Source organism: Gigantopelta aegis, chromosome 6, assembly GCF_016097555.1.
Source record: "Gigantopelta aegis isolate Gae_Host chromosome 6, Gae_host_genome, whole genome shotgun sequence".
Taxonomy (NCBI): Eukaryota; Metazoa; Mollusca; class Gastropoda; order Neomphalida; family Peltospiridae; genus Gigantopelta; species Gigantopelta aegis.
Genome location: NC_054704.1, coordinates 55,065,162 through 55,090,766, shown reverse-complemented (window position 1 = coordinate 55,090,766; position 25,605 = coordinate 55,065,162). Strand labels below are relative to the sequence as shown.

General features: G+C 32.6%; 1 protein-coding gene across 1 annotated transcript in view; it reads left to right on the top strand.

The window, feature by feature from the left end:
- Window positions 1-229: 229 nt before the first annotated feature.
- Window positions 230-25,605, top strand: part of LOC121375527 (phosphorylase b kinase regulatory subunit alpha, skeletal muscle isoform-like) — an 82,361-nt gene continuing 56,985 nt past the window's right edge. The window contains 16 exon segments of the mRNA XM_041503022.1: window positions 230-388; window positions 3,670-3,828; window positions 4,509-4,725; window positions 5,369-5,451; window positions 6,140-6,220; window positions 6,559-6,657; window positions 6,938-6,979; window positions 7,260-7,364; window positions 8,581-8,634; window positions 9,053-9,175; window positions 9,821-9,916; window positions 10,949-11,056; window positions 11,822-11,900; window positions 12,316-12,450; window positions 14,380-14,489; window positions 23,617-23,761. Of these exon segments, the coding sequence (XP_041358956.1) occupies window positions 311-388; window positions 3,670-3,828; window positions 4,509-4,725; window positions 5,369-5,451; window positions 6,140-6,220; window positions 6,559-6,657; window positions 6,938-6,979; window positions 7,260-7,364; window positions 8,581-8,634; window positions 9,053-9,175; window positions 9,821-9,916; window positions 10,949-11,056; window positions 11,822-11,900; window positions 12,316-12,450; window positions 14,380-14,489; window positions 23,617-23,761 (1,714 nt within the window). The 5' untranslated portion in view covers window positions 230-310.

The following is a 25,605-nucleotide window of genomic DNA, read 5'->3' as shown; positions in this document are numbered from 1 at the left end:
TAGATTAAGCAAAATAATAATGTCTCTTTTTGTCAATTTCGTAATTATTTGTAAAAGTAATTAGCGCATCAAACATAAACTTTATCATTAGCTTGTGAGATTTATGAAATACCCCAGGATATGTAAACACACTTCTATAGAATATATTGCGTTTCACGATCCTTAGGCCCAAGTTCTATATTAAATTTAAAATAAATAACTCAGATGCGCAATTATGGGGGATCACGGTGTTTGGTTCGACCTCAGCCTTAACCCAAGAACAAGGTCAAGGGATGTTGCTAACAATTTATGTTATGACTTAGGACTAACAATGAGGAATAGAAGCAATTCGGGACTTCGTCTTGACTATTATCAAAGATTAGTTAACAGAAGTATATTGAAGTATCAGGTAAACGTGTCCCTTTTATTTGGACTTCGGGGCTCTATCAAATATCGTGATAGTGTGTTGTTACGTAACATGAAAACGACGGTGGTTTGCCTCTTTTTTTGTTACTGATAGTGTCCAGATACCATTGACGTCCCTAACTTCGTTCACCTGATTACAAAAACACGAATACGATATTTACGGAAATACTATTCTACATTTTTCAGCTACGATACGTGAAACAAAATAAGATTGCAATCTGTTAAAGGGACATTCCTGAGTTTGCTGCATTGTAAGATGTTTCCGACTAATAAAATATTTCTACGATTAAACTTACATATTACATACATTTTCTTGTTTAGAATATCAGTATCTGTATATTCAATGTGTTTCTGGTCGTCTTAATATTTGTAAGAAGCCCAAACTTGATTTTGTCTTCAAATAATTTCATGATGTATGAAAAAATAAATTTAGGAAATAAAATGAAATTTAACCTAAGGTTGACGACAGTCACTTTTCGCACCCTTTTTGGGGGTTCGTACACAATAAATATAGCATATCTTAACGTAATTTGACTTGAAATCCATATTTCGTAAAAGGTAAAAAAAAATAATTGCAAGATTTTCTTCAAACACATTCAGATGCATTAAGGTTGACGACAGTCACTTTTCACACCCTTTTTTTGACTTCGTACACAGTAAATAAAACATATCCAATGATAATTTTTTGATATGATATATTTGACAAAAGGTATTTAATTTTTATTTTTTTCATCTTTTGAAACTTAAAATTAATATTTTGTCCAGAATTATGAAAAATAACAAAATACCAACCTGTAAAAACGTTGTCCACTTGTTATAGAAATTTTACGGGTCAAGGTTAGTAGACCAGTTTTTATTTTAATGTGGCGAAGCATTGTAATAATATAGCTAATTTTGAATTTGATTGACGTCAGTATTCCAATAACATCACTTTGAATCGCCTTACATTAACCATACTCTGGGTACATGATGTTTCTGTTTTAAAAATGCTGGAAAAATTCCAGTGCAAACTTGCTATTGAAAATGTTTTGTTTGAACATTACTAATGCATCCGAATGTGTTTGAAGAAAATCTTGTACCTTTTACAAAATATGGATTTGAAGTGAAATTATGGTAAGATATGCTATATTTATTGTGTATGAACCCAAAACAAGGGTGCAAAAAGTGACTGTCGTCGACCTTAGTAATATTCAAACAAAAAAATTTCAATAGCAAGTTTGCATTGGATTTTTCCAGCATTCTTAAAATGGAAACGTCATGTACCCAGTGTATGGTTATTGTAAGGTGATTCAAAGTGACGTCATTGGAATACTGATGTCGTTCAAATTTTAAATTAGCTATATTATTACAATGCTTCGCCACATTAAAATAAGAACTGGTCTACTAACTTTGACACCTGTCAAATTTCTATAATAAGTGGACAACGTTGTTTACAGGTTGGTATTTTGTTATTTTTAATCATTCTGGACAAAATATTAATTTTAAGTTTCAAAAGATGAAAGAAATAAAAAGTACGAAGCCAAAACAAGGGTGTGAGAAGTAACTGTCATCGACCTTAGTACAAATATTAGAACGATCAGAAACACATTTAATATACAGCCACTAATATTTTATGCAGAAAAATATATTTGATATATAATTACTATCGTTAAAAAGTCTCTTTTAGTCGATAACATCTTAAAAATTACAGCAAACTCAGGAATGTCCTTTTAACTTAAAAAAAAAATCAACAATGTGGACTGAAACAAATCCATTCTAGGCCTAAAGTCCAAACCAAATTGTTAACAACTATGATACATTACTTTCCTACCTTTAATTATCGTTAGATTTCACCCAAATTTTGTCCAGATACAAATCGTGAAAAAAACATTACAGTGACAGAGTTTCCACATACGAAAATGTAGCGATGTCACTGATATAGTCAAGTTGAGATTACATAGGGCAAAATACATGCAGTTTTCTGCCGTCTGCCAATTTGCATGTTTATGGTATACTCTTCAAGACTGATTGGTCAGTATGACGTAATCTAACATCATGGCATGTGCTATGTAATAACGCACTCATGATGTCAGATTAATTACTTCACATACTTAGGAGGCTTCCACCCAATCGAAAGAACCATGCAGACATTTTTTGCATGAACACCTATGCAGAGTTGTACTGTGTGACATGGTCAGTCACCTGATCAGAGGTCATGTCCTCTCAAAAAGCATATATTCCACAATGTGAAGAGATGATAAATATTACATGGGTGTCTCTTCCACTGCTGTTTAATAAAAGCAGGGGTGCAGAAATAGAAAGTATTTGTCTAGCCCGCTGGACCAGAGCAAACTAAAATTTACTAGCCTGTCAGGATTTCTACTAGTTCACAAGCCTAAAGAAAAATATATGCACACTGAAATCTCTGAATGGCCTGGCAGTCTTTGCAAGAGCGTGTGTAATTTTAAATAGCATGCTTGGAGACCGTCGCCCAACCATTCACAAACAAGTGAAATTTGGTTTTGTGGAATATTCTTCAAGTGGGGTGGAAGCCTCCTAAGTATGTGAAGTAATTAATCTGACATCATGATGAGTGCGTTATATCATAGCTCTTGCTACCACTTCAGATATCGTTCCTATTGGCCTGTTTACTTAGCTTTATTATTCCGTGACAAAATCACCGGTTGCCATGGCTATCGTGTAGTTTTAGCTTGCACGAACATGATTAACTGAAACATGGTTATAACAGTACGTTTGCATGTTTTCGTATTTTTAAAAAACGTACACAATATATTTTGGCATACATTAAAAAAAAAATTCTTTCAATCTTATTTTATTAGTCACATTTACAATATACACCAGACAGTGCACATGATTATTATACAGCAACATTTAGTTTTGATTTTGGCTGTGCAGTTAAATTTTAATGTTATAACTGGAGGGCTAGTTGGATTTGATAAGGGCCAGTAAAACGTTTCTTAAACTAGCCCTGCTGGCGACCATGGTTTTCATGTTAAGTTTCAACCCTGTTGCTTCGGACTAACAAGAGTAACAGAAGTGGGACCGGCAAACACATGTTTTTCGGTCTCGGAGACAGAGAATCTGTCTCAGATTGGGGAGAAAAGTGCTTTTATTTCCCCATACTGGGAAAAAAAGGGCTTTTTCCCATCTCTAGTGTATAATGAAAATATTTAACCATTGCTTTATGTGTTTTTATGTTATTATCATTAAAAAAAATCATATTTATAAATGGAAAATGTGACATAGTCTCTGTTAATGTTTCAGAATGCTGCATCAGGTTTGCTGTCCACCAGTGATACGAACAGCCATGCGTGGGTGCGAGACAACCTGTACTCTATTATGTCAGTGTGGGGCCTCGCACTCGCCTACAGGAAGACTGCCGACTTAGATGAAGATCGAGCCAAAGCTTACGAGCTGGAACAGGTTTCTAATAATTTTATGCTTTCAATATGAGTATATAGATATACGAAAACTGTCGATGTACATTCATAAGTAATGTTTACATAATTGTTTTAAACAGTACAGTGTATTTCTGAATATCATTGCAGGATAGTACATACACAAGATCCCTTACTGCTAATGGGAAGGAATAACGTATATCGTAGCACAGGGCTAGAAATAGTGGCCTTTGAAAAGCACTCCATTGTTTAGACCTAGCAGATGAGATAGAAATTCACCTGCTAAAACCACCAAGCAAAAATCACAGGTCAATTTTCAAAAGACCGATGCATGTTTGATTATCTCATCTGCTATTCATCCTGTGATTCTGTGATATTTTAATTCCATTAAGCTCTAAAATAATCTATTTTTCCAAACCTTGTTCTGTCTTATTTCCATCTCATAATATTTCATGTACAAAAGACAAACACAACAATACTATAGTTTTAATCAACTTGTGTGTTTTTGCTATCATGAACATGGTGATATGATAAACAATTGTGTACCTTAGCTGGTGTATGATACAGATTAAATAAACTGTTTTACAATAGTGTTTCATCAGACTGGGTGATGTCTTGTTATAGATCTGTATTTATATGTATGAATGATATTACGTGACAGTTTAATAAACAGCTTGATGATGATGCTGCTGTATCTGATTGCAGTCTGTTGTGAAGGTAATGAGGGGACTCTTGCGTAGCATGATGATGCAGGTGGACAAACTGGAAGCGTTCAAGCATACCCAGAACCCACGTGATGCTCTGCACGCAAAATACTGCAGTAAGACCGGGAAGCCGGTTGTGGGCGACCTCGAATGGGGTCACCTGCAGGTGGATGCTACGTCCCTCTATCTCCTGACCCTCGCTCAGATTACTGCATCAGGTAACCCTTTTTTGTTTTATTAATTAAAATTCAAGTATGCTACATGTAAGAGCTCTAGGTGATCAGAACATTTCGCCAAATTATTTCAAAAATGCAAAACCCATATATATTTCCCAACACATTATCGATTATTACACTAATTGTTTTCACCAAAAACAAACAAATCACCAATTATTCTTAAAATTAGCAATTGGCATCTATATGTTCCAACTCCGTCCATCTGTCCGTTCATCACACATGTAGTTTACTTGATGTTTCTTCACAATTGCCTTGAGATATTGAGCTGAAATTATGTGTATAGCTTTAACATATATTGTTACAGATCAGGTTTAACTGTCGTGATTTACCTATTTTTGACAGAGTTATGGCCCTTGGACTTGGGAGATACGAAAACAAATTTCCGGACTTTTTTGTTTTTGGTTTTTTGCAATTCCTCAAGTTATTGAATTGAAAATCAAGTTTAACTTTCATGTCGACTTACTTATTTTCACATAGTTATAGCCCTTGAATTTTGGAGATATGAAAAAAAATTGAGCCCAGTAGGGGACTGCTTTTGCTTTAGCAGTACTCTCAGAATGCTTGTTGAATTGTAAGATTGCAAAAATAATGTATTAAAGTTGAGAATTTCATTTTTCCCCCATAGGTCTACAAGTTGTGTACACATTGGATGAGGTGGCATTTATACAAAATCTAGTCTTTTATGTAGAGAGTGCCTACAGAACTCCAGTAAGTTTTAACAACATAATTAAAATCTTGTAGGTTTTACTACTAATGGTTGACAATATTGATTCATTGAATATATGTAAATATAGTTATGTGATCGGATGCTGATACTCCTGATACAGTGAAAGAATCTTGCCATTTCATTGGCTTTTGAGGTATTTGTACCAGTCGATGAGTAATGAAAGGTATGCACTGAGGTTGAGATATCATAAAAAGAGGAAACAAAAAAAATTTCACAGCAAATTTTTATCTTTATATGTACTTGTAGTTATAGTGATTGGTATATTAAAGGCAAAATTCAATGCTTTTGCATGTATAATTATGTACTTTATGCCTTTCTACTCACCCATAAAGGTATTGAAAATGCAATGTACTATTATTCTAGCTTAATTTGAGGTGTTTTAGTTAAAAGAGCTTGTCCTTGATGTTCCATTAATCTTGGCAATGATAACTGTCTGTTTCCACCAGATAAACTAAGATATTAAATGCTGTTTGACAACTAAACTAGTAGTTGCTCACTGGATAATGTTCTGAGGTTGCTTTCGAACTAGCACGTTAATAAAGTGTCTTTGTTTGGCATTATGCCATTATCCCTCAATGTATTTTCATTTGATTAGCTATTATACTCTTGTAAATCTTTTTTTTTGTTCTTGTGATAACATTTGTTTTTTAAATTTACATTTTATTTCAGGATTATGGGGTTTGGGAACGAGGTGACAAGACCAACCATGGACTTCCTGAACTCAACTCCAGCTCAATTGGCATGGCTAAGGTACTTATGTTTTTATTACACCATCCATTTAAGTATTTTACATACTTGGTTGTTAAGAAAATAGTTCAGTTTGTCATGTTTTTTTTAGTTTTTTTTAGTTTTGGGAGTTTTAAACCTGGAAAATGCTTTAATCGATTTAATCTTTGAAACATAATGTTTTGACATTATGCATAAATGCAAAATACAATTAACAGTACATCTTTCTGATCTCATAAGACAGTTCTGTTAAGGTAATAAATTATTACAGGGTTTTATTTTTAATTATTTTTAAAAGAATATGAAATTTGTTTGATATTTTATTGGCTTTTTAAAAATGTTTATTACATTTGTTTCACTAGTCGGCACTTGACGCCATTAATGGACTTGACTTGTTTGGGGCTCTTGGTGGTCCGGCTTCAATCATTCATGTCCTTCCAGATGAAGCACAACAATGTCAGGTGTGTATATTATTAACATATATAAGTAGGTTTTTAAAATTCTTTTATTTAATTGCTAAAACCTAAATGCAAGCCTGTGTCCTTTCCCAACCCCTATGAATCCACTCTAGTTTGCTTTTTACAGATTGTACAAGGGTGTCCTTGAAAATGTACATGACCCTTCTATTCTATTGAATTTTTATTTTATTTTATAGTAACTATACTTAAATAAAATTAAAGTAGCATAGCACTAATTAAAAAGTACTTATTAACTCATCATAATTATAATGTTTGTTTTTAGGCAATTCTGCATTCCATGCTTCCAAGAGAATCAAATTCAAAAGTAAGTAATTTGTTTTTTTTGATTGGTACATCAAAGCAAAATATTTCTTAACATATTATAAATAATCTGTTGACAAATAGGTTTGCTGGTAGTATTTAAATGAAAATCACACGTTGTACATACTACACGCTAATAAATATCACAAAACCATATTCAAATAAAGGTATAAAGTATTTGATTTTTATAATATTAAGGAATCACAATCACATTTTGAACATTAATTTCTTGCAGTGAAATGTTTCATTAATAAGTTGTTTTTTTCCGGGTTTTTTTATTATAGGAAATTGATGCTGCTTTGATAGCCATTATTGGTTATCCTGCGTTTGCTGTGGATGATGTCGACATCATTGATGAAACAAGAAGTACAATTGTGAAAAAACTTGAGGTGTGTGAACGTTATTTTAAAATATTTTATTGTTACATGTATATTTACAACCTTAACACTAAGTTTATGATACAAATAACTTTTCTTTTACTTTTTAAAGTTTTATTGTCTTGTTCAAAATAAAAACAGTTGGTTTGCTTTTGTCAAGTGAGAACTAATCACTACACATATATGAAGGCTGTGACTCTCTGTTGAAGATCCAGGTCAATTAAGAAACAAGCAAAACAAAAGTTCCATAACTTAAACATATCTTAATTTTCTGCTTTAATTTTTATAATACAAAAGCGAGTGTTCGATGCTTTACAACATATATCCTCTTGTTGACAAAATAAAGTTTGTTTTGTTTTATGACACCACAAGAGCACATTGATTTATTAATCATCAGACCGGCCTCGGTGGCGTCGTGGCAGGCCATCGGTCTACAGGCTGGTAGGTACTGGGTTCGGATCCCAGTCGAGGCATGGGATTTTTAATCCAGATACCGACTCCAAACCCTGAGTGAGTGCTCCGCAAGGCTCAATGGGTAGGTGTAAACCACTTGCACCGACCAGTGATCCATAACTGGTTCAACAAAGGCCATGGTTTGTGCTATCCTGCCTGTGGGAAGCGCAAATAAAAGATCCCTTGCTGCCAATCGGAAGAGTAGCCCATGTAGTGGCGACAGCGGGTTTCCTCTCAAAATCTGTGTGGTCCTGAACCATATGTCTGACGCCATATAACCGTAAATAAAATGTGTTGAGTGCGTCGTTAAATAAAACACTTCTTTCTTTCTTTCTATTAATCATCAGCTATTGAATTTCAAACATATAGACTTAGAGAGGAAACCAGCTACATTTTTCCATTAGGAGCAAGTTACCTTTTACATGCACCATTCTATAGACATGATAGCACATACCACAGCCTTTGATATACCAGTTGTGGTGCATTGGCTGGAATAAGAAATAGCTCAATGGACCCTCTGACTTGGATCGATCCTCGACCAAATGTGTTGAGTATGCAAGGGTTTATAAATACTACAACTAACATCACCATACTGTATAGAACAAAATTATGTCTGTCATATACATGGAAATATAATTTTGTATTTTAGTTGTCAATTCAAAACGTATTTAGGAAATACAATGCCAATAATATTTTATTCAAAACTTACATTTGTATTTAGTATTTGTTATTTGATTTGGCTTTTAGAATTCATTAATGTGTTTTAATATTTCAGGGTAAATATGGCTGCTGTAGGTTTCTGAGGGATGGCTACAAGACAGTAAAAGAGGTGTGTAAAGTAGCTAGTTCTTTATCGAGTCTAATGATCTTATTGACTAAATTGTGAGTTTCTTTTCCCAAACCTGTTGTAGAGTTTTCCTAAAAGTAGGTTTCATGTAACCATGGGAGAGGAAAAGATTTTAAAACATTGTGGGGAAAAATTTATAAGAGTCTTTAAAATTTTGTTTTCTTGTAGTAAGAAATCAAGAATTTAAAGAGATTTTAAATAGATAGTATTTTAATTGAATGTGTCATTGCTTGATGCCCATGTCAGTATAATTGATTTTGGCTGGGGTGTCATTATAATGCATTCATTATTAGGTTTTGTTTCTTGTCTTTCTTTCCATGTAGTTCTAATGACTATTCAAAAACTGTTAATATTTTATGATCAGATGCTTTAATTATTATTATTTCTTTAAAAAATTCAGGATCCAAATCGTCTCCACTATGAACCTTCAGAATTGAAAGTCTTTGAAAACATAGAATGCCAGTGGCCATTGTTTTTTGCTTTCTTCATCCTTGAGGGGTTATTCCGTAATGATAGAAAGCAGGTATGAATAACTGAGATCAGAATTCAGGAATAGGTTGTAATTCTGTGCAGGGCTCTAAATAGTCGTCTGGGAAAAACAAAATGTAGTCTATTTTTAGACCTAGCAGGTAAAATAAAAATTCATCTGCTAAAACCATAAAAAAATTGCAGGTCATTTTCTCAGAGACAGATGTAAATACTATTATCTTTTCTGCTATTTTGTTCCTGATTCTGTTATATTTTAAATCCATAATGCTCTAAAATACATTTGAGACGTCCTGATTTTGCACACACTGTCCGAAAGTTAAAAACTTCCCTTCACTCTATTCTGTGACTGTCTTATTTGTATCCCTGCAGTGATAGAATGTACTCCTGAGGTGTGATAGTTCTAGAATTGAAGCTCCTATTAGGGTATTCATAGAGTTATTTTCCGTTCTGTAATTTCAATAGCAGTTTCTTGAATAGTTGATTTAAAAGATCCTTTGCTATTAATTGGAATAAGTAGCTTATTTGACAACAGTAGGATTTCTTCTGTAATAATATATATATTTTTTTGGAGTGGGTTGGGTTGTAAAATTTTTCTAATATTATTTGTCTCAAAACTCTGCACTACCTTTGAAATAAATGTGTTGTTTAATGCACAGCGTACGTAATTGTGTTTTTAAAGGTAGAGGAGTACAGACAGAAGCTTGACGAAGTCATGTTGAAGACAGATGACGGAATCCCTTACCTACCAGAGCTGTACTATGTTTCTGCCGAAACGGTTTGTATAACCAATTCAACCACTTCCATATCAAAAAAGATATATATTTTTTACTTATCTGAGTGAGACTGGGGAATTTGCTACCAGCAATCAGTACATTGTGGTGTTTGTGAACATAAATTACATAAATTTACAAATAATTAAATATTTTATAAGTTGATAAAATAAGTGTTTTAATTTGGCCTAAAGAAAACAAATTTGGTTATGATAGTCTGTTCTTTTGGTGATACACATTCAGTTAATTAATAAGATAATAATTTATTCAAAGAACCAATTAGCTATTGACAGTGTATTTTGAAAACCAATACGTTGCCAGTATATTTTTTTTAAAGTCACATTACATAACAACAGTTTACAATGACTACTGATTGAATGTGAACTTTCTATCTATGTTTAGCACAAATTAAACACCTCATAACAATAATATATATGTCTTATAGATAGACAAATCAGTGAGTTTAATATACACCAGATTCACTTGGCTCTTATGCAGCTTACTGTTATTATTTTATTATTATTATTATTATTTTAAAAATCCCCCTGCCCCCTTTGTTTTTCTTTCCTTTAAATTCCATCTCATTTCTTGCCGATCTGGCAGCTCCACCTCCATATTCCAGTCCTTGTCTCTTACTGTGACAGGTGCTTGCCTTTTGTGGCTATCCGAGCCACACACCTGCCATTTCCAATCAGTTTTATTTGTCGGCTTTGTGTGACCACTTCGGAGTTCAATAGTTACTTCTGGCTTTAAGAGGCACTTGTAGCCACCTACTATACTCCCCTATTACCGCTGTCATTTGAGGCTGTTATTTTGGTTATCTGTAACATTAAAAGTCCACATTCTATCATTCTAATTCACTGTTTTGAAGAATAACAACTGACATTATTTTTTCCCTATGAATAAATTGGTAATTGTTTTTTTATATTATTTACATGTTTTAGATGCTGTATGACAGTGTGATAAAAGTAGTAAACATGCAATGTATTTTATTTGACCATTATTTATAATGATATGTATGATTTTTGTTTATTCAGGTTGACGAGGAATATCGTTGTCCTAAAAGCCAAAAGCGCGTGCCAGGTGGTAAAATGCCACACATGTGGGCTCAGTCAATGTACATCCTGGGCAGACTGGTGTATGAAGTACGGTCATAAAACTTCTTTTCAAATGACAGACCCTAGTTTTTAAACACTGCCACATATTCACTATTAGAGCCATTTTTTGTAATGGAAATCTGACATCCATATGTCCAAGTGGTTCTGGTCATCCTGGTGTTTGTAATACCATGAAATGCATTTTCCATACTGCTAAAAATGCACGTACCTATGAGAAGTAATGGTTATGAAGATAAGCTCTTGGTCTATTTTTAGAGGATATTTCAACATCACAGACTCTTGTTTCACTTTATTGTAACTTTATACAGATGTGTTAAGGTTTGTAACTAAACTTGGTGTCCATTTTCACGGGATGTAACTAGGATCTGCAACTTTAATTGGTATTCATAGAGTTCATATTTGATTATTATTGAAGTAAAATTAAGGCTGGCCAGTGATTTATGGCATCCAATCCTGACGTTGTGATTTGTGAACTGGGTTAGTGAACATTTAAAAAAAAAAGAGAGAAAAAAGGGTAGTTCATCCACTGTATTCTTAAAAATGTTCACTACAGCTGTAGTCTCTAGTTACTTATTTGCCATTCATTATTTATTAACAGACTTTGTAAAATTCTATCGACTGGCTATTTGACATCCCAGCTTACTATGCATAAACAAGATATGAGCATTACAGGAATGCACACGTTTGACTATATGTTTTATGCTGGTCATTACTGGTTTGTAAAGTAGTAATCTGATCAAGTTCAAATATTAAATAATTTCAATATATAATCATAATGGATTTCTGTTCTAGGGATTTTTATCACCTGGAGAACTTGACCCACTTAATAAAAGACTTGTCTTAGAATCAAAACCTGATATTGTTGTTCAAGGTAAGTAATTGTTTATAATGTAGTATTTTATTTATTAGTTAGTTGTGTGGATCATGGTTTTGAACAATTAATATTGTTTAATAACCAACATTCATTCATTAATGATTACAAATTTGTTTAGCTGAGATGAAAACGTGCACTATTTTAGTAATAATATCATTCTATTTATTGTATCAGTCCAGATGGTTATGTTGGGCAGAATTCAAAACAATGCAATTAATATCTAATGAGGTCAGAACATTTTTCTATATAAGAATATGGTAAAGTCATCACAATAACAGCGAAACGTACTGATGTTCTTCTTTTTTTCTTCTTTCTTTTTAATAGGCCTGGAGATGATTTAATCTCTTCATTTTTTTTATATATTAGATTTAACATTTTATGATTCCATCCAAGTACTATGTTATTTTTACAGTTGTTATCCTGGCAGAGGACTCGATTGTTCAAGACAAGCTTGCTGAATGTGGCATTGAGGTAGCTACAATATCCCAGGTGGCACCCATCAAAGTCTACCCAGCTCACGTTCTTAGTCAGATCTACTCCCTTCTAGGTGAGACTGAGCCTCGGTTCGATTGCATGTAGCATAATAATGTAAAGGCGCTTTACATTATGGCAGCTTAATATAGTCTGGTTTAGGAAACAGTTCTTCACTGGACAAAATAATACAACATTCTGAAATTCCTTTCTAAATCTTTCTTGGATGGTTACAAGCAGATTCAGTACTACAAATAAGTTATTTAAATAATACAATGTGATAACAACTGTGCAATTGGTATACTTTGACTTATATAACAGCAAAATGGGATGTAAGGGTGACTACCTGAAAATATTCATGGTCAACAGATGTTGATTGTTTGCAAGGTAGTTGTCAATGGAGAGTACTCTCTAAAACTAGCAGTCATGTAGCCCTCTCAATATTATTGTAATTTTCACAATATATACTGACAAAGAATTTGTATTGAATTACATGGTGTAATGAATAGTGCTGTGCAACCTAAATAATAGTAAACCATGCAGCATAATAAAGTAAATAATAGTAAACCATATATCATAATAATGTAAATAATAGTTGATTAAACAACATAATAATGTAAATAGTAGTTGATTAAACAACATTATAATGTAAATAGTAGTTGATTATACAGAGTAATAATATAAATAAGACTTGATCATACAGCATAATAATGTAAATAATAGTTGATTAAACAACATAATAATGTAAATAATAGTTGATTAAACAACATAATAATGTAAATAGTAGTTGATTAAACAACATAATAATGTAAATAATAGTTGATTAAACAACATAATAATGTAAATAATAGTTGATTAAACAACATAATAATGTAAATAGTAGTTGATTATACAGCGTAATAATATAAATAAGAGTTGATCATATAGCATAATAATGTAAATAGTAGTTGAATAATAGTTGATTATACATCGTAATAATGTAAATAATAGTTGATCATACAGCGTAATAATGTAAATAATAGTAATCTATTCTTTCATCTTTCACGAAGTCCTAGTTGATTATGTTTAATGCATTCTCAGGTAGGGTCATTTCTAGTGATCAACAATTCCATCAGTGTACAAACCATATGTAAGTGGTGAGGTGATTAATGTCAGCATCTACTTACAAAACAAACAGAAATGTTGATAAAAATATTCCTTACAAAATCAGTACAAAAAATTATGTGTGTTTTTAACTGCAGGCGAGATATCTCATCTGACGTCACGCATACTGTACTCTGTATACAGTGCATTCACCAATTCATATTTCCCACAGTTTTGCACGCAGTATTCACCAGAAATAATAATAGACCAACTGGAAATAGATTATTTAAGAGTATGGCAGCTTTAGGTTTTCGTTTTTCAATGGAAAATACCTGGGAATTTTGAGTTGAAAAAGTGATTTTCGGCAAGTATTTTCACTTGACAATAATTGCGGAATGTTGCGATCATTTTCAGGGATTGACAGCTGATTGTGCCAGTTTTACCAACAACGAAACTCACAAAATACTGGGATATGAACTGTAGTTTGTTTCCCAAAACAGTTATTGTAAAATAAACATAGTTATAGGGAATAATGGACATAAATACTGGACATCTGACCACAAATGCCTGTGAATAAACATGAGTTTTTGTGGGGGTTTTTCCTAATTTTAATCAACTGATCTAAAATATAAAAATTTGAAAAACCCACGAAAATAATACTTATCGATTCAAATATAAACTTTGTTTTATTTATTTATAAAAATTATTAGTGAAAATTTGAGAGTAAAAGTTATAAATTTGTACCCCCTCATTGTGTTTTTTGTCAAAAATTAGTTCATAAGATTAAGAGGTAGAATGGAGATTATCAGATAAAGATTATGGTTTACCTGCTTGTGAAATTGTTGATAATTGTGAACAGTCCCATATGAATTAAGAACTGTAATGTTGTAACCCCCACTGAAATGACAAATTGATATTTCAGGAAAAAACAAAAGACTTGGCCTCACAGGGAGACCGTCAAATGAGATTGGTATCTTAGCAACCAGCAAGCTGTACTGTCTACAGGATCAAATCTTAGCTTTTATACCGCAGGTAAGACATTTTAAAAGTTTTTTTTTTTTAAATAAAAGTAAAATTATTAATTACAGTTATAAGGTGTATGTATAGAGATAATGTATAACAACTAACAGAATTAGTTGTATATTTACATTAAAAGGGTTCTAAATATAACCCTGGTTTTGTATTTTTACATTAAAGGGACATTATCAGTTTGCATTTATGTTAAAGCAATTCTGTCAAAAATGGTAATTGTAGCAATTGATTGAATTGGTACAGTAACTGTTTTTAGTTTTAAAACATAATCATGGATTTTGTTTTCCAGCTAACATGTTTTAGTATTATTTACAACTGTACATTGGTCATTAATGATTATAAATTAATGGTAATACTGAGCTGTGTTATGTGTGCCAATATTTATTAACACTGTATGTATAAAGCATAAAGGATCATAAGCAAGGTTAACTGTAAGCAAATTATTAAACACAAAATTAGCCACTTTTCATAAATTAATAATAATTTCTTTTGAATAATCAAAAAGATATTGATGGGTGTGTGTATTTGAAATATTGGTTGCTAAATATAAAAAGAAAAGGAATATTTAATTATGATCCCAGCACATGTTTAATAAATGACTAAAATAGTCTTCATATATAATAATTGCCACATTTGGTCTAGAGAATAAGAGAAGAAACCCGCAGCCATCATATAGGATACTTTTTCCAGTGTTGCAGCAAGGGCTCTTTTATAAGCATTTTCCCCACAAACAGTATTAATAGAATATAATACGGTAGTAGCTATCTCAGTAAAGGAGATTTTTTTTTTTTTTACTATATTTTATGATCCAATACATAGCCTAATAATTACTAGATTTCTTGTCATTGTAATGGATTTAGTTAAAGTGGCGTTGTCATGTTGCGATTTGTGTAGTAACAACTTGTAGTAGACTTGAATCATAGCATGTGAACCCCAAAATCACAATGACTTTTATAGGTATTACAAGTCATAGCAATTAGAACATGTTCACTTCTCTACCACACATCGCCACTATAAGTCATCACTACAAAAATCATAACATGAATACTTTAGAGTCAAGTTGTAACAACATCATAGCAATTAGAACATGTTCACTTCTCTACCACACATCGCCACTATAAGTCATCACTACAAAAATCATAACATGAATACTTTAGAGTCAAGTTGTAACAACATCATAGCAATTAGAACATGTTCACTTCTCTACCACACATCGCCACTATAAGTCATCACTACAAGAATCATAACATGAATACTTTAGAGTCAAGTTGTAACAACATCATAGCAATTAGAACATGTTCACTTCTCTACCACACATCGCCACTATAAGTCATCACTACAAGAATCATAACATGAATACTTTAGAGTCAAGTTGTAACAACATCATAGCAATTAGAACATGTTCACTTCTCTACCACACATCGCCACTATAAGTCATCACTACAAGAATCATAACATGAATACTTTAGAGTCAAGTTGTAACAACATCATAGCAATTAGAACATGTTCACTTCTCTACCACACATCGCCACTATAAGTCATCACTACAAGTCATAGCAATTAGAACATGTTCACTTCTCTACCACACATCGCCACTATAAGTCATCACTACACAAATCATAACATGAATACTTTAGAGTCAAGTTGTAACAACATCATAGCAATTAGAACATGTTCACTTCTCTACCACACATCGCCACTATAAGTCATCACTACAAGAATCATAACATGAATACTTTAGAGTCAAGTTGTAACAACATCATAGCAATTAGAACATGTTCACTTCTCTACCACACATCGCCACTATAAGTCATCACTACACAAATCATAACATGAATACTTTAGAGTCAAGTTGTAACAACATCATAGCAATTAGAACATGTTCACTTCTCTACCACACATCGCCACTATAAGTCATCACTACACAAATCATAACATGAATACTTTAGAGTCAAGTTGTAACAACATCATAGCAATTAGAACATGTTCACTTCTGTACCACACATCGCCACTATAAGTCATCACTACAAAAATCATAACATGAATACTTTAGAGTCAAGTTGTAACAACATCATAGCAATTAGAACATGTTCACTTCTCTACCACACATCGCCACTATAAGTCATCACTACAAGAATCATAACATGAATACTTTAGAGTCAAGTTGTAACAACATCATAGCAATTAGAACATGTTCACTTCTCTACCACACATCGCCACTATAAGTCATCACTACAAGAATCATAACATGAATACTTTAGAGTCAAGTTGTAACAACATCATAGCAATTAGAACATGTTCACTTCTCTACCACACATCGCCACTATAAGTCATCACTACAAGAATCATAACATGAATACTTTAGAGTCAAGTTGTAACAACATCATAGCAATTAGAACATGTTCACTTCTCTACCACACATCGCCACTATAAGTCATCACTACAAGAATCATAACATGAATACTTTAGAGTCAAGTTGTAACAACATCATAGCAATTAGAACATGTTCACTTCTCTACCACACATCGCCACTATAAGTCATCACTACAAGAATCATAACATGAATACTTTAGAGTCAAGTTGTAACAACATCATAGCAATTAGAACATGTTCACTTCTCTACCACACATCGCCACTATAAGTCATCACTACAAGAATCATAACATGAATACTTTAGAGTCAAGTTGTAACAACATCATAGCAATTAGAACATGTTCACTTCTCTACCACACATCGCCACTATAAGTCATCACTACAAGAATCATAACATGAATACTTTAGAGTCAAGTTGTAACAACATCATAGCAATTAGAACATGTTCACTTCTCTACCACACATCGCCACTATAAGTCATCACTACACAAATCATAACATGAATACTTTAGAGTCAAGTTGTCACAACATCATAGCAATTAGAACATGTTCACTTCTGTACCACACATCGCCACTATAAGTCATCACTACAAGAATCATAACATGAATACTTTAGAGTCAAGTTGTAACAACATCATAGCAATTAGAACATGTTCACTTCTCTACCACACATCGCCACTATAAGTCATCACTACAAGAATCATAACATGAATACTTTAGAGTCAAGTTGTAACAACATCATAGCAATTAGAACATGTTCACTTCTCTACCACACATCACCACTATAAGTCATCACTACAAAAATCATAACATGAATACTTTAGAGTCAAGTTGTCACAACATCATAGCAATTAGAACATGTTCACTTCTGTACCACACATCGCCACTATAAGTCATCACTACAAGAATCATAACATGAATACTTTAGAGTCAAGTTGTAACAACATCATAGCAATTAGAACATGTTCACTTCTGTACCACACATCGCCACTATAAGTCAGCACTACAAGAATCATAACATGAATACTTTAGAGTCAAGTTGTAACAACATCATAGCAATTAGAACATGTTCACTTCTCTACCACACATCGCCACTATAAGTCATCACTACAAGAATCATAACATGAATACTTTAGAGTCAAGTTGTAACAACATCATAGCAATTAGAACATGTTCACTTCTCTACCACACATCGCCACTATAAGTCATCACTACAGAAATCATAACATGAATACTTTAGAGTCAAGTTGTCACTTCACTAGAGTCCTTACACGTCCATAAATTTCATTGTTCCAAACCTGAATTTTTTATATTATTATTTTTAATTGTTTATTATTTGTGAATTGTATGTAATAAAAGCATTTTTGTGTACATTAACTTTAAAGGTGCAATCTCAAAGTTACAGGTGTCATATTTAGCTTTTTGTTTTACATATACAGTTAAACCTGATTTAGCAGCCACCAGTATTAAGCAGCCACCAGTATTAAGCAGCCATCTATGTTAAGACAACCCCTGCAATTGCTCACAGAGATGGCTGTGGCGTTTTTAATTCTCCACAGCACTTTTTGTTTTACATATAGAGTTAAACCTGATTTAGCAGCCACCAGTATTAAGCAGCCATCTATGTTAAGACAACCCCTGCAATTGCTCACAGAGATGGCTGTGGCGTTTTTAATTCTCCACAGCACTTTTTGTTTTACATATAGAGTTAAACCTGATTTAGCAGCCACCAGTATTAAGCAGCCATCTATGTTAAGACAACCCCTGCAATTGCTCACAGAGATGGCTGTGGCGTTTTTAATTCTCCACAGCACTTTTTGTTTTACATATAGAGTTAAACCTGATTTAGCAGCCACCAGTATTAAGCAGCCATCTATGTTAAGACAACCCCTGCAATTGCTCACAGAGATGGCTGTGGCGTTTTTAATTCTCCACAGCACTTTTTGGCCTTGGACTGTTTTCATGTTTTTTTGCTGTGGACATTTTCTTAATTGCATGGGTTATAAGAGACCACATTTTGATACTCCCAAATAATCTAAAATAGTATCAACTGACTGGTATTAATCAGCTTCCTTGTCTTAAAATTCCATTTTTTAATTCTCCCTTTAATAGCTGCTTATCACAGGTTTGACTGTATATGTGATAAATAACTGAAAGTTAACTGATCCAACTAAAAAAAATTCAGAATTATTGTGTGTTGGCATTTGGTGTAAACAGTAACTTACTTAAAGAATCCCAGGCAAAAAATATATAAACTACTAACAAATCTTCATTGTGTATCCATTAAAATAGCAGCCAGTTCTTAACAGTATGTTGTTCACTTAATAATTAATTTGAGAATTTTTTGCAAATGATTTTACAATAATATAAATTTATAAACAGTTTAAAATGAAATTTCTAGTATTTGGATGAGATTTTTGTGTGCAAGTTTTTTTGACATTTCACACAAAATATGAATAAATATTTTTGATCAATTTTGAGACTGCCCCTTAAATTATTTTTTATTATATTATCTTGCATTTACATGCTGCCACATTAATATCTGGTGTAAGTCGTATTTTCTGTACAAGTGAAGCTCGTTAACGTTGCCTTGCCTTTTCATGCTGTTAATGTAATATATGCATTTAAGTTGCACTCACATGCTGTTAATTTAACATACCTTGTAAGCTGTTCATTAAATGTGCATCACTGAAAGTTGCTTTTACTCCCTATTCATTTGATATGCATTTACAACCTGCTACTGCAAGAGAATAAGCTGTATGAAAAATAATGTGAGCAAGTTGATAAAATGTTTTTATTTAAATATATGTATGTAGCCAAATTCAGTGTATCTTAAAAAGTATCAAAAATAAGTCTCATGAAGTAAACAAGCTAATTGTTTTATTTCCTTTGAATACATTTTTTATGAAATATATTTGGCAAATTTAATTTTTATTCTTATTTGGTGATTATGACTGTATTTTAATGTACAGTCAAACCTTTCTTAAATGGAAGTAGTTAAAAGTTGCCACTTAACAGAATTGTTTTTGTTTGTGTGTTTTTTTAGTCTGTATTGCTAATTAATGGATGTGTGCTCTATAGTTTACTGTGAATTTTTTTTCGACATGTCGCCTTCTTCAGAAATAATAAAGTGTAGTTTCCCTATTTCGAATAATTTATTCTTCCATCAGTTTTTCTCTGTTCATGTAAATCCCTACATCATATGATGTATTGTTATAGTAGATAAATCTACAGATGTCTAGTTTAGCTAATATCTGTTGCTGTTTAAAATAACCCAGCTATAGAACAGTAAATATTTACTGTGAAAGTGTAACTCTGGTATTTTAGTAATTTGGGATCCAGTTTAGGTAGGTGTAGGCCGTGTTAGGCAGGTACTTATTTAATACATATACAGAACTTCACATATGTTGTTTTCGCTTCCTATTTATTGCACAAGTTTATTTTATGCAAGAATATACGGGGTATACCACGAGACCAGGTAGCAGTCAAGTGGTATGTTCTTGTGCAAAATAAACTTGTGCAATAAATAGGAAGCGAAAACAGCGTATGTGAAGTTTAGTATTTATTACATACCTTCTTATATGTTTTACAAAAACAGTTTTTAATTTAACGTCATAACAACTCTTTCTTAAATATTCCTTTCATGGATTTACGTAATGTTAAGAATCATACTCTGCAGCAGTCTTGTGTAATGTTTCAAATACGATGTGATGTAATTTGTAAATCATAGATGACATCAGTAACTAAAAGGTACTAACTGCAATAAAAATAAAAAGGGAGTTCCCCATTTAAAAGTTACTGTCCAGATTGCACATATGTGCAATACAAAATAAATTTATCACACAGTTTGAAAATGTGTTTATCACTATAGTAAGATTGAATAGGTCTGTAATAAAGTGACTTAATACTGCTTGGGCAGGTTTGACTGTACATTGAAAAATGGAAGCCTCATAATGACCATAGTACTCTATTACTGGCATAAGTATATCAAAGATCATGGTATAGGTTATCCAGTCTATGGGAAAGTGCATATAAATGATGCCTTGCTGCTTATTTAAAATTAGTGAAATGTCATCTTCAACATCATCAACTTTGAGAAGTGTATTTTTGTTGAGCTTTTCAGTTTTTCCATGTGTAATGTTAATGCCATCTTTAAGATTTGTGTCCTGTTTTTGATCAATGAATGTGCTTTTGATGCAAATGACATGTAAGTTTTGTTTTTGTTTGTTATTTTTTTTACAGTGTATAGTATGCCAATTTAAGTTTAGATTATACAATTTAATAGTCTTTGCTAACCCTTTTTATAGATCCATATGTAATTCTGTTATTTCACATTTTATAACAAGGAATGAATTGTATCATGATTAAGTATTATACTCTTTCTGTTAGGTCAGATATATTTTTGTAATTAATAACTTTATTATATTTTAATGTCATTATCTTGAAACATTAAGTGGGTTTTTGTTTTTGTTGTTTGTTTGTTTTTTTGGGTTTTTAATCCCACTGCTGCCTTTCTTTTCTCGCCATAATTCCATTTTATTTCTTCCTGATCTGCCAGCTTCTTTTATCTTTCAAGTTGTTTTGCTGTCCACCTCAAAGTCCCAGTCCTTGTTTGTACAACTGGCACAAGTTCTTATTTTTTGTGGCCATCCGTGTCACACACCTGCCATTTCTCATCAGCTTTGAACTTTGGGCTTACATGTAATCTGATGAGGACCCCCCCCCCCCCCAATCTTCATAAATCAAGGCTAATATTCGTTCCTCGTATTCAGCCTTGATACATGTAGTCAAGATTACTGATATCCACTACTAGCGCCCTCTATTGGAAGAAAATTTGTAACACCGATTATGTCCCTTACACAATGACATTGCTGACCAATCACAGCATCAGTAACATGTGACAATCTTGAAAGCAATATCAAAAATTAACCGCCGGACGCTGCCGCTGCCATCTTTGTTTACAATAACAAGGGAATCTATAAGGAGCGTTGCGATTCGTTGCAATCGGATCTCATCGCATCCAATGAAATTTAAGCATTTTATGGCACGATTTCTTGACGACATGTATCAAGGCTGAATACGGGGAACAAATATTAGCCTTGATTTATGAAGATGCCCCCCCCCCCCCAAAAAAAAACCCAGGTGAAAGTGATAAAGCAACTTAGTAAATGACCTTTAACATCAGGTGGCTTTTCAAAGAATTAAAATATACATGCTTCACTCAGCTTGCATGATATATCTGACAGATTGTTGCCCTTTATCACTGGTTTGACTTTTTAAATTGATGCAAGGGAAGTGATGCCGCCTGTAAAACATGCCTGATATTCGAGATTGCAGAATTTGAGAAAATGTAATTTCACATTTCCAAATTTTTTGCAACATTTTGTTATACATGTATTTTAATTTTTCTTTATCAGTGGTCTAGAATTTTACATGTGCTTGAAAATATGTTTGCATCACAAATATTAACTCGTAACTGCTTAATGATAATAGGTTTTTAAAAAATCAAATATCTTATTTTAAGTTTCTGTATTTTACTACAGGAAATGATTTTTTGTTTCATTTTGTTTTCATCTTTGTCCAGTTGTAAGATAATTGATATATAAATGTATTACATTTTAATAGAAAATTTAACATAAATGTTCTACTTACTGGTATATGCACATAGTGTGTTTTACATTTACATCTTACCATATTTTACCTGTACATCAATGAATACACCAATCAAATGTAATTACATTTATACATAGCTTGTTCTCTACATACAGATATATTAACTATTAACTCTATCTTTGTCATATTTGAAACTGTGGGGAAAAAAATTGTATTTCAAATCAATACATGTTAAATCTCAATAAAAGTAATAATTATGAAGAGGAAATGGCAAAATATTGTGGAAATATATAAGATTTATCAACCTGTATTAAATTGAGCTATATATACTAATCTGTGTCAAATGCCTGTGCATAGGATATGATAAATGTACAGATTATATATTTGTTAATGTCTTTATAATTAGCATTAATTTGATGTAGGGAAAAAAGTATTTTATTTTTGTTCAATATGGAAATTTATTAAATGCAGTTATTCATGATGAACAATATTCTATTTTTTGTAATGAAAATTTTCCTTTTCTTTTTTAATCCTAGTGCTAAAATTTGTATAAATTCGTTTGTGTCCAAAATGACTAATAATACAATTAACTTGCAGTGCAGTAATATGTATCGATAAACTTATTTTATTTATTATATACAGTCATATTGCACTGCTCTGTGGTTTTGTGACCCATAAATAATCATATTGCACTATTTCCAGTGTGAAACGGGGAATCCCCTTAGCACTGATTTTATCTGTTTTGTCGACAGAATTCCTAAGTTTTAGCATTTTACAGATAACGACATTGTGTTTCAAGTACGACATCATACATGTAGTGCAAAATACTTGTGCTTGCTAAATTGCAAAATGCTCCCTTACTTGTATATAATTTGTGTAATTATTTTTTATTAATTTGATTCAAGTAATAAAACAATTAAGGCACTGTGATGAGACCATTATGATGTTTTATGGAGTGCAAAAAATAAACATTAACTTCAGTGCTCTGGTCTCTGTCCATATTATATTTTTTGGCTCCATAAAACATCATATGGGTCTTCTCACAGTGCCATAATTCATAATATTGGCCAGACATCATTAACTGTGTACAATTAACCAGTGTCGTGTTATATGAAGAATATTTGTTCATCTTTGTCAACAGTTCCTGGATCAACACCACTTCTATCTGCCGCTAGATGTGGACTTCCTCATCGACCATTTCAAAACGGATGCAGAATACCTGGCACGCAATTGGCAGATACTCGGCCGTCCCACAATGCTCTTTACCCTCACCAGTCAGATGTTAGGTGTGCAGTTCTTACCTCTCACCCCTCAATTCCTAAATGTGTGTCAACTGTGTAGCTGTAGGTTTTCTCCTTCACAACTAACAAAACAGTAACTTGAATAATTGTTCATTAATTCCTAAGTGTTTGTGAACCATGTATTGCAATCAGGTTACTCACCGGTTACGCAAATATAAAAATCATGTGTTCGGTTATCTAGGATTTTAAAATATTCTTCCCTGTACTAATCATCTTCAATACCACTAAAAAGACGACGTCAGTTTCAGTAGTGCTTTTTAACAATATGTTTTCTTTTCTAGCTAGCCTGACCTCATACAGTGACCAATTTCCCTACTGAATGAGGTCAGGCTAAGTATTCCTAAAAGAAAAAACAATCCACGTTTTCTCCAATTTACACATTAGTAACTAGCAGACCTTTTCATACCAGGTGAGCACTGTCTCACGCTCACATCTTACTCACCCACAGAACTCTTTTTGCACTTGGCTTTCATCATTTTGCAATATATTATTAATTGTTGTGATGCTTATTTTTCAGATATGTGTAACAGCTCTCCTTATTTAAAATTAATCACCTGGAATTCTTATTTTCAAATAGAGAGGCCTGACTTTTAATATTTTATGGCCATATGCTATAATAGTCCTTCTCATAGGGATCACCTTTTTTCACATTATGAAATTTACTACAAATGATTTATTTCCTTAATTGCATACAAAAATAGTGGGTTTTTTAATTATTTCAAATCAAACTGAAATTATATACCAAAATGTTTTTTTGTAAGAGGATAGGACGGACTATAAATGTTTGAACATAGCACTCATCTCCTTCAACATTACTAAAAAGACGACGTTGATTTTAGTTTTTCCTAACTTGATATATTATGCTGCCCTTGAAATTCAGATCTCCATGTGATGGCAATTTGTTTTACAAATAATAAAGTAAATATCCAATAATGATAAAGATGTTACTGCAGATCCATTTTGCAACTGCTTTTTGTAGCAGCATTGCTGATGGCCATCATGAATTCCAAGGTCTGACTATGGCACCTTGGTGATATGGTCTATTAGCAGTTAATGCACGTTTACATTCTGCTGTACACTACCTGAGTTCTTTGCTGTTGCATTAATCTGTCTTAATGATTGTTTTGCTGCCCAGTGTCATTTTTGCTTGCTGTGTCCAAATATTCAAAGGAATCGAAACCTGTGTTTATCAGTCACCTAAGAGTGTACCATCTTAAATAATACAGGTGTGTGTACTACATTATTGGTACCTATTTTTGTAGTAGAGCCTGCTTGAGTACCTTTTACAGTAAGAGTAGCATTATTAAAGTATTGCAGTTTTAATAAATGAAATTCACCTGTGATCAATCTCCAATTATCAGTACTAGATAACTTGGCTTCTCGTCTTAATAACTTGCATTGGATGGCACAACATACTTAAGTTAGTCCATTTGTTCAGCTTGGCTCTCAGTGTTTCTTGTAGCTATGCATGTTTGCACCACAAAGTACATAGGTGAATGCTACATGAGTAGCCATTAAATATCATTTATCTTATAGGAATTTGTCTCACAACATATCCAATGAGCAAAAGCAAGTTGGATACATTTTTGAACAAGTTGCAAGATAACAATGGACACAAATGTAGTTTTATGTTTCTCTTCAAACACCAGGTTTACAATTAATGTAAATATGTTTTGCAACTAAACCTTAAGGCACTTGCACCTGCAGTTACATGTAACTTATGTGTTAGAGAGCAAGCAGAAGTTATGTTATGTATTAGAGTATAATTTTTTACTATGGACATTTTTTTTTTTTTTTTGTGGGGGGGGGGGGGGGGCTAGGAGGTAATT